The following is a 10,852-nucleotide window of genomic DNA, read 5'->3' as shown; positions in this document are numbered from 1 at the left end:
TGACTCTTGGGTGCTAACTCACAGTCGTAGCCCAATGGGTAAGACGACTGACACTAACTCTCTCTAGTCTTGCAGACACAGGCTCGAATCCTGCCGGTGCTTGTGTGATTTTTGTGATTGTAAATGCTATGCGCACGGACGCAGAAGGACAGTGTGCTGTCCTAAGGTACTCCGCACCTAATATGCCACCGGCAAAGGGAAGAAGCAGCGCCAAAGGATGGTTCTGAGCAAGGGCGATGGACAGTAGAACGTTCGTGACGAGCCTTAATACGTCGCCGGGTGCAGCTTCGCTTCCCAGCGACACCACGTGACATGTGTGATGTCATTTCGCGCGTTATTCTATTGAGTGCCATGATCCTAAGCTGCCTGCTCGTGGGGAGTTCGAACGACGCGTGTCCAACCCATTTCGAAGCAACGTGCATCCGGTGTTTTCCGTTGTCACGTTTACGCTGCTCCTCTCACACTGCCGCAGCCCCTTTTCTCTGCTATTGCCTCAGCTATGCTTCACACAGCAGCTCGCCGCGCACGCGCTCTGTTGCAAGAGAAACTCCTCATCGCTCCCTCCTCCTCATAACTCCTCTGCAATCTGGATTTTTCACGCATGCGCGTGGGGATTCCTGCGTGCACAGGACCACGGGATTTTTGTTTCGCCTAGCCATACAGAGCTTCGCCTTAAAATACGGCCGCGCCCTAGTACCCAGACCTTCAGTAGGATGGTATAAGTTTAAACAGGGAGGAATGGGAGAAGCAGGAGAGGGGGAGCGCCACACCACCAGAAAGCGAATCTGTAAAATATTATTACCGGCGATTGGTCCTAACGAAGCTCTCGAAGAACAAGGACGATCATGAAAATTCTGCTAGGAATACTGACGTTAAATCAAGTAGGAAGAAAAAAGAGGACCAACCAAGATCAAGCGACCACTTTACAACAAATAAACGTATCTGTGGCCACAACATCATGTGGCGTAAATTCTTCTGTTTCTACGCAAAAGATATCATTCCGCCCTCTGACAGGAATACTAACGCCCACGAAGCTGAATGCGCCCTCGTTGGAAAAACGCGGGGGCATTCACGCTCCAAACGAGCTAATTACACACAACACCACGGCTTAGTGTCACTTTCTTTGCAGAAGACATATCGTCAATCCACATTTTCCGCAATAATTCTGCAAACCCACACATCTATCCAAGAAGAAAATAAAAAACATCAGTTTTGCACAATTCTAAAACAGTCTATTTTTTATTCTTTGCACAGTTTATTTTACGCAAATACCCCAGACTGCGCTTACGCGGCAGCGGAACGTTATCTTTTTTTCTTACGCCGATATATACAGGAAACACGGCTCTTAATTTTCAAGCGCAGGGTCTGATTAATAACTTTGTTGACGGTGACAAATAAATCATCTACTTCGCTTACTTTTGGCACAGCCTCTATATAATAAACGTTCACTGAGACGTTATAGGCCGAAACAGTACGCATATTTATGTAATTAGTCAACTACGGCGTACTCTGAACACTGAAATTTTCCAATATGCTATTACACTACGAAGTTGGGAAAATAGGGCGCCAGATCGCCTCCGTTACTTTCATCACAAATGCTCCCGACAACCCTAACAACAGGAGAAACGGGCACTCATAGGGCACCACGAAAGTGGCTCTAGGGAAACACAAGATTTATACTAGAGCTGCACTGGAGTGGCAACAGGGCAACACCAGAGTGGCACCAGTGCAGCACTGGAGTGACGCAAGAGCAACACGTTCTTGCGGATGCGCTTTAGGGCCCTAACGGTGGTCGTCACACGAACGCGACCGCATCGTGCCGAAGCGACTGCGCTTGTTCGACCACTCTGGAGAACGGCTTCTGTTCAAATTCGCGCTGTTCTGGCGAATGCATCGCGCTTCGGAGCTCTCCAAGGGGCCGCTGGCGTCGCTGGAGTGGGAAGGCGACTGCCACTGGCCCTTGCAGTACGAGCAGGTGAGGAACCAGACGAACCAAGCGAGCATGATAGTCATGACGAGCACGAGGAATATGGACAGGCCGTTCACCACGTTCACGAACTTCTCGGGCGTGAAGAAACCTCGCGGCGCCAGGTCGATCGTGGCCGTCGGCCCGCCCACGGAGTACAGGTAGGCGTTCATTCTGCGGAACAGGTACTCCGAGTATGCCTTCCGCTTCTCCACGTTCTCCACGTAGGACACTTCCACCTGCACAGACAACAAAAAGAGCCTCGCAGTCTGATAGAGAGAGAGAGAGAGAGAGAGAGAGAGAGAGAGAGAGAGAGAGAGAGAGAGAGAGAGAGAGAGAGAGAGAGAGAGAGATGGAGGGAGGGGGAGGGGGAGGGGGAGGGGAGAGAGGGAGAGAGAGAGAGAGAGAGAGATGGCCTTTATTACGGCACTCCTGTCTGTACAATTTAGCGCAAAATTTCACCGCTTTCATCACTCTTTTTGTATTTTTGGTAAAAAAACGTATTTCGTGGATGAAATGGAGCTGAGTGCGCTACTAAAAGTTTCTTCTTTGAAAATCCACGGCGTGTTCTTGTCGAACGACAGCAGCACCACCGTCTCTGCGAGTACCAAAGACGACCATTAAGCGGTTAAAGTAGTAGTTACACGAAATTTCAAAGCTAAGATAACTTTGTAAAATGCTTTCTTTTTATCAGGAAATATCTCCCAGCAAGTTTCAACAGTAACCATTCCGTATAACATATTTTAAATGCATTTTAATCTTTGCCCGCACGAGAGAGCCAAGAGCAGGCCAGCATGACATCATCTGCTCCTTGCCCCAAACTGCCGACGTCGGGACTCCCGTGACGTGGACGACCCGCCGGCTGCGGTTGGTGCGCGCTGCTACGCCGTGTTTATCACGTCATAGTTTTGGGACGGAGGTCACGCCCGGGCGCGTGGGGATGGTGAAGACCTCAGCCGGTCCGGGTGCACCCAGACCGGAAGCGGAGCGACAAGAATGGTGACGTCACGTGCTACCTCCTGTCATGGCGGCCGCTCGGCGTTCGTTTTGTGAAAACCAAAACTGCTGACACGAATAAACGACACCGTAAATTATTCTTTACACTACGATCGACCATCTAATTAGCCGTTCTATGATTAGTGGGCTAATAGGCACCCATAGCAGCGAAAAAACGATACACGAAAATTTCGTGTCAGTACTCCTTTTAACCTCTTCTATTGAATTTTCTGTGGGGCTCGAAAAAAATATTTTTGCAATCGCTTTTGCTAGTCTGCTTAAAAGAAGCTGCACAAAAAAATTTACACTTGCCCGGGTTTTTGGAAGGAATTTACGGCTATGACACAAAAACAAAACAAGAGGTCACAATAGACCCGTACGTGGTAGATTTATTCAGAAACAAATTATTTACGGCAACTCCGTGTGTTTCAACTAAGTACTTAATGTGGATATATTTTTATTGCAATCAAAATACTTACATAATACGGGTGTAAATTGACGGCCACCGAGGAACGGTGATCATTGGCATAAACCAGAGAAATGGGAGCAGTCAGAACTTTACTGAAAGTGAGATATATGTTGCCACTCGTTCCATATGTTGCTATCAATGTGTAGATTCCATCTGAGCCCAGGAGTTGCCGCTACCGATTCTTTCTTCATGGTGGCGCGGCTTACAATGGTGTGATGTGAAATTGCGACAACTGGTTATAAGAGGTTAAGAGAAAAATTCCTCAGGCACAGTGCAATAGAACAGCACACAGAGATAGGACACGGAGACAGAGCTCTGTCATCTTACTTTCTTTGTGCGCTTTTCCTCTGCGCTGTGCGTTAAGAATTTCAAAATACCAACTAGCCCACCAGTAAAGATTCGTTAAAAGAAGCGCACGTGTTCCCGAATCCACCAGCATAGGGGGCGCGTACTGTACCCTATTCCAGCTTGTTTTGTTTCCACGCTATTCTGGAGTCGCCGTCGAGAATTGATTGATTGATTGATTGTGGGGTTTAACGCGCCGACGCATCAGGCGATGAGGCGTGCCGTAGTGGAGGGCTCCGGATTAATTTTGACCACCCGTGGATCTTTAACGTGCGCCGAAATGTGGTACACACGGGCGTTTTTGCTTTTCGCCTCCATCAGAAAAGCATCCGCTGCCGGGAACCGAACCCGCGTCCTCGTGCTCAGTAGCACAACGCCTTAGGCACTGAGCCACCGCGGCGGGTCGCAGTCGAGAAGTACGACAAGTAGCCGACTCATTTTTGAGGCCTAAATGAAGGTCACAACTCCTATTAAGGCCAGTTAATAACCTACACCGGCCCCAATATTGGTTCTTTTGGCAGCCTGGATAGCCGTTCTACGGCTTAGCGTTTAGTCTTCTATAGACGCAGTGCTCGTTAGCTAGTCAGACGATGTACAGAATCTAAAATATTAAATCGTTTCGAGCGAATGTCCATTTATTTCGGTTTGAACCGACGAGAGGAAGCTCACGCGCAGAAAGCACACGACAGCTGCATCTCCAGCGAGCCTGTTCCGAAATGCACGGCACAGCTCCTGCTGTTGTTATTCCCGTGTCCAATCAACCAGTTAGGGCGTGTGCAGCGAACAACACGAGTTTCCCCTGTCCAGCTAATTTAAACCTATCTGAAACCGCCAAGCGGATAAAACCAACAGCGACTGTGTTGGGACCATGATAACCAGCCTAGCAAGTCACCCTTACTCTTTTTCACCTCGATCAGGTTCTCCTTCAAAGCTGTCTGCGTCCCTTGCCTTGTGGACTGTTCCATGTTTACGCCAGCTTGCTCTATGACCCTCCCAATCTCCTGGACAAAATACCGCGTTCTGAAGCAGTTCGGACGTGCTTCCAGCATGGGATTCTTGAAATGATGCGTCTGAGCGAAAAATAAAAAAGATAACTGCGTCGAAAGCCCTCGCAGAGTTAGAAAACTTTACGATCCCTTCCTAAAGAAAGTTGAGAGAAGCGATAAAGCTAAAAGTGCGTCCAACCTTCGCTGGAAGTGCGTCCAGTCGATCGTCAGACCTTCAGAAACCGAAATCGCAAACGAAGAACGAACCCATGCGACGATTTTTCGCGCACTAAGTAAACGCATCTACGGACGATCTAAATGTATACCGATACGTGGTTCATGAGATAAAGGTGTACTATCGTACTCCTTCTTCATGATGGATGCGTGTATTGTCTTATCTAGAACCGTTCCTTTTTCGGGATTTTCGAGTAACCATTTTGACACAACGGAAACCAGGTATCCCGTTTGCGCCGTGAGTACACAGATCTTATCAGAGCTTTTCGGTCGATCAACCGGTCTATTGGTAAGTGCATTAGTTTTAATGCGTAGCATTCTTTGCCGAATACTCCCACAGCCAGGACCGTGCAACGCCCTGCATTTCCAATGCGGATATCGCGGAAGTTACACCTGTAATCGTTATAATAGTGTAATTGGAGATAACTGGCCGCAAGGAATTTTGAAAAACTAGAAATAACAATTTGAAAAGAAAAACAGAAAATCACGAATCGTGTAACGCCCTGCATTTCCACAACGATGCAGATTTCCAGAAAGTTCCACTTCGAATCGTTATAATAGCGTAAATAGAAATAATTTGCCGGACACGACTTGGAAAAACCAAGAAATTTGACTGTAAAAACTCACACTCAAGACAAGCGGCATAAGAATGCTACGCATTAAAAGATAATTCTCTGAATTTCTGCAGAATTTCTTTTTACAGGATGCCATCGGTCGTACTAAGAAAGCTTTCGATTTAAATAAGCCACGTGGCCTCTGAGCACGCTGTAAGTTTTCCGGGGAGCCTCGCACACCTGAAGATTGGCGAAGTACTCGATGATCCTCCAGGGCAGCGTCGGGTCGTCCACCGAGTAGGTGGCGTTGTTGAAGTCGATTTCCAGTGAGGGCTTCGGGGAATCGAACGACGACCACTCAGTCGGGTCGGCGCTGCGCGCTGAACTTGGTCGTTCGGTAGACCCCCCGCTCTGTCCTGCGCAAGAACACGTGGCTATTTCTCTTCACCCTGTAAACCGCTTCCCTGCGCTGTATACGCTAGATGATCAACCTACATATTCAAAGCAGCGTCAAAAAGGTCAAAAGCCGTACATGCCTCATTATGAGAAAATGCGTCGGCGGCCGGAGTAAACGGTGGCCATCGAATACGTCAACAAGCGCTAGGAGCGAACGCCAAACGGGACAGAATGAACGATAGTGCAGCGGAGTACAAATAGTACGCGTGATTTTCCGCGCTTGCGCAGTGGGGCAGCGCACCGGTGCCCTGCCAACCCAGTGCACTGAAGGCGGCACCCGTTGAGTGTGTCGAAGCTACGGAACGCGACGTGCTATGTAACGCGTCGCATCCAATCGGGATTTGTTATCCGCGCTTCTATAGGACGGTGCTTTTCTTGACGAATGAACCCCTTATTGCTTTCAGAATTGGTCACCGTAGTCAACAACAGCCCACTAGGTCCAGTGCAGGACGAAGGCCCCTCCCATCGACTTCCAACCGCTCCTGTCCTGCATGTCTTGAGTCCATTCTTTGCCTCCGAATTTCCTTATTTCGTCTCTCTGTCGAGTTACCGTCCTTCCCCTTCTTCTATACATCTATAAACATCTAAGTCGTCTCTAGGCACAAAATTAATGAAGCCTTTCACACCCCTTTCCTATTCTTGCCGAATCACTGAAGAGGACGATTCCTAGCCTATCAATAAACATTAGCACTTCTCACAGCTTTGGGGCTGCATACTATAGTAAGCGGAATTAAGGCGTTTTTCCGAACGCGGGAAATTAGACTTCTTAAAATAAGGTCTCGGAGTGCGGCGATTTTCCCGGTCTTCTTCACCTACGATGATGACGACGATGATGACTACCCTAAGTAGTGCGCGCCATTTTTAAACTTGCTACGGGAACCGGAAATTAGCGGCAAGCTCAGCTGGGCTCAGCATGGTTAATGATTTCGAAGGTCACGTGAAATTTCTGTAGACAGGATGCAGGATTTCGATGACAAAACGCTCAGAAGGTTTCGCTCTAGTGCTTGCTTCCCCGCGATATTCGTCTTTATGAGGCAGTGCACCCTTTACAGGGAGCGCCTGTTACGGTCACGCCAGCTATATAAAGGGGCTTGCGCTCTTCCAACACTTCGGGGTGGATTCTTCTTTTCATCAAGTTGGTGAGCGCATGGAATGATGGCAGGCGATTGGTGCGTTCCTGGGCATTCACAGGCACACCCACAATCCTACAATGACTGCAGATCAATACGAGAAGTGGGTGACCCGCAGATGTCCCTCTTAAAGAGATGCACCATGAGTACTTTGCCTCTTATTCTGCTAGACAACAGTTTACATTTCCTCTGCTAGAGGGACCAATGTTCCCCACAATCCCTAGGTTATCCCGAACCATCCGCAAGTTGATTATGATAACGATGCGCTCAGATTTGGGCATTTTCGCTTGAATCCAAACACTGATGATACCTTATCGTGAAAGGGATAAAAGAAGCTTTAACTGCCTTTCACTGCGCATGGAGAATAAAATGGGCAACACAAGCTTTGGTTGCCTATTTTCCACCAGTAAGACCCCAACGCACAGCACGGTTCTAAATATAACCTCCTTGACAGTTTGCAGATCTTGCAAAGTCATTGAAATGTAATCCTCCTTTTTTCCCCTACCCCTTAGGAGGTTTAAAGGGTCTGTGGAGGCGGAACTGGTACGAGCTGGGAATGTCACAGATGGAAAATGCATAAGAATGTGTGAGGATGGTGGACTCTTCGTCCCTCACCACCTCCTTCCCACGCGCAACCTCCATCAGGCTCCAAACCCGCAGGAAAGAGTACGGACAGTGTAGAGTAAGGTAGTGTCTATTATCACGGCAACCGTCAGAATTACCATCCGACATTTTTTAAAGAAGTCGCCTGTGCTTGCAAGCACAGGCGAATTCCGTTTAGCCATGGCTAAACACGCCACTCGAATATTCTCAGGAACAAATATTCCCTAAAATCTCGACCCTACAGCTGTTCCTGTGGCGCTGTGGTATAGGTATACTTGCTTTTTACCACGAAGGTCCAGGTTTGAGTCCGGCATTAATGAGGTGTCCTTTTTTTTTTTTTTTTTTTCAAAGCTTCCGGAATTTTTGAAGTTTTCGCTAATCACGATTTTGCTTTTTTTTTTATTCTGGTTATTACTATATAAAGAGGTCGACGCACACGGCATCTAGAATGGGTTGGATTAGGTTTAATATAGGCTGTGTTCTGTGTGTTCGGCTGGGTAAGGTTGGGTTTGTTGCAGTTGGGCTAGATTTGGGTGGGTTATGATACGTTAGGTTAGGTTACATTAGGTTCGGTGAGGTTAGGTTATGTTAGGTTACGTTGGGAGCTAATATTATTCAGTGAATTTTAGGCCAGCCACCTTTTAAAAAACTGCCGTGAGAATTTCACGGGGGTAATTCTCCCGGCTGCCGGGAGATTAGACTCAGCCAGAGGGTAATATTGACACGTCGGCACCACAAAGCGATGTTAGCTGTGCGCACAAAGGCGCTAACATTTAACACGGAGAGAACGCACCCTTGACGACGACACGGTTAGGGTTCCAGGGTGCATCCATTTGCCTGGTGGGCGCGTCCGCGACAGGTTGGAAGGGCCCCGCCGACGAGGACGCCCAAGCCGCGCGTCTGACCCGCTCGCGGCAAACCTCGGGGTTGCCGAGGGCGGCGCAGAGGCTCTTGAAAAGCCCTGTAGCCTTCGGTGACGCCTCTACTGCTGCCGCCGGTGAAGCCCAGAGGAGGACGGCGAGGAGCAGGGCCCGCCGGGAGGCCAGGCTTTCCAGGTGCCACCATCGGCCCTGCGCCATCGGTTCTACCAGCGCTGTTGCGAGCATTCCACGCATGACACGCACCTCATGGAGAGATTGGCCGAACGCGGATGGAATGTTTAACGAAATAAACTGTGGTTCATTCCTCTTTCGTGTGAATCGGTAAAACACTAAAGTGAAATGTGCAGCGAAACCTGCAGCTGAGCGTGATTTGCGGGTTGGCGGCTGTCCTGTGAGTGTGCTTGGCGAGCGACGTCCTGCTGACGGGTCGCTCCAGCAAAAGTGTACTGGCGTCATTTCCGTGACGGATATGACGTCAGGTACATCTTGATGTATCCCGGCGTAATACACTTTTGTGTTAAAATAGAAAACCCGAAAATGAACAACCCTAAATATAACGTACTATTTAGTGCTAAAGGTTGCTTCCTCGCAAGAAGACCCTGTGCACCCTTTACAGGCCGCTTGCTTCGTTTTACTGGCGCCACTTCCGTGACGGATATGACGTAAGTGAAATCTTCGTGAATCCCGGAATAAAACACTTTCGCGCTAAAAAAATTCGCAACTGAATGCGAAGATTCAGGAAACAGCGGATCTGGTGGTCTTCACTAACTTTAACCTGACTTTTATTAGGTCCGCCCCTTGCTGGTAAGAAAGATGGTTAAAAATCGACGCTTTCTCCGGGCAAACCTAGTTAAATGAAAGTCTACAATCCAGCCTCCTAAAGTCCAAAATCCAAACTGCCAAAATCCGCTTCAACTCGGCCAAAGTCCGCAGCCAACGTCCACGCATCGAACCGAAAGGAAATGCTGTGCGCCCCGAATGCAATCATAGCGCAGTCGGGTAGACGCCGGTTTCGTAACGCGAGGGACCCAGCTTCGATTCCGACCACGGGAATAAGCGTTTGTTACTTGAGCCGCGCACTCCCCACACCTGCTCGTCGGCTCCTCGCCACTTTTTCTCACGCTTCTTGGCCTCGCATTTTCCCCCTCTCCACTTCGCCGAGCCCAGTTTTCTGTTGACTAACTGCTAGGACAGGAGAAAGCTTAAACAGCGCCGCTGCTAATAAGTAGTTGTATTTAACAAAACTTGTTGAGCTAGTTGGGTCATGCTTGTTGGAAAGAATAAAAAGGGGTGCTAAGCAGACAAAGACAAAGTAGAAACACACCTGTATGTGGTGTATGTTTCTACTTCGTCTGCTTAGCGTCCCTTTTATTATTTCCAATAAGTAGTTGTAGTTTATTGCGCTGTTAGAAGTGGTTCCATACCCCGGGAATCCATGAGATGAGCGGGCAGCACTCGCTCTGGAGGCGTCCAGATGGCTGCCGGTCACCAGCCTCTCCCACAGCTCATGGGTGCAAAAGGGAGGGGGGGAAGGGGAAGGCTGGGGTTGTTCTTACACCCTATCTATGATAAGGTAAGTACCGGGGGTCGAGAACAGAACTTGCGTGCAGCAGGAGATTGGGAAGGTAACATACGAACGAGGCGGACGCGGTGAGGGAAGGTATTGGTTCGTAGTCTGTGGAGCAGTAACTCTTCCGCTTTGGAGAGTTGACGGTGAGAATGACGTGGTGCCTGTCAGACGAGTGAGAGAGAAAAAAATACTGGCTGCATCCTTGCACGCTTAGCCCTGGCCAATACTTCTTTTGGGTACGTCCAAACTCAACTACGACTATCATCATCACCATCGTGGTCATCATCATAATCTAAAGCAGCTACCAGTGCGGTAGCAGTATTGGGAGGGTGGCGCCCCCCAGCTATCTTGGGGGCGGAAAGGATTATGTAGAAGTGTGCACGGCGTAAAAGTTGTAGTTCTGTTCCTTCCTCTCCTCCTTTCTTTCTGCGCCGTGTAGGCCGAAAGCAGCGAATCGGTGAAGAGAAAAGGACTGCAGTGTCGAACACACTCATAACCATATCTGACGGTCACCCAGCAGTGGCCCAATTATTACGCCAGTGCCTTTCACAAGGCGAGACGGAGCGACTCTGGCGTCATCGCTTGCCAAGAGTTCTCAGCGATTGCTGTGGACCGACCCAAATAATACCTACGATCCGTTGCACACAATAGACCCAGAGTGT

The 10,852-nt window shown here is 48.9% G+C and overlaps 1 protein-coding gene across 1 annotated transcript; it reads right to left on the bottom strand.

Annotated features, from left to right (window-relative positions):
* Positions 1 to 1,387: 1,387 nt before the first annotated feature.
* Positions 1,388 to 8,818, bottom strand: LOC144161809 (uncharacterized). The gene is made up of 3 exons (XM_077692407.1): positions 8,533 to 8,818; positions 5,791 to 5,966; positions 1,388 to 2,205 (listed from the first exon to the last, which is right to left on the bottom strand). The coding sequence occupies exons 1-3, from the start codon at positions 8,816 to 8,818 to the stop codon at positions 1,783 to 1,785; spliced, it is 885 nt and encodes a 294-aa protein (XP_077548533.1). The 3' UTR covers positions 1,388 to 1,782.
* Between the last annotated feature and the right edge of the window lie 2,034 nt (positions 8,819 to 10,852).

The sequence above is a fragment of the Haemaphysalis longicornis genome, unplaced genomic scaffold (genome assembly GCF_048455015.1).
Source record: "Haemaphysalis longicornis isolate Haplotype H1 unplaced genomic scaffold, Haemaphysalis longicornis Haplotype H1 scaffold_12, whole genome shotgun sequence".
NCBI lineage: Eukaryota > Metazoa > Arthropoda > Arachnida > Ixodida > Ixodidae > Haemaphysalis > Haemaphysalis longicornis.
Note: the sequence above shows the minus strand (reverse complement) of the source record. Positions and strands in the feature narration are given on the sequence as shown.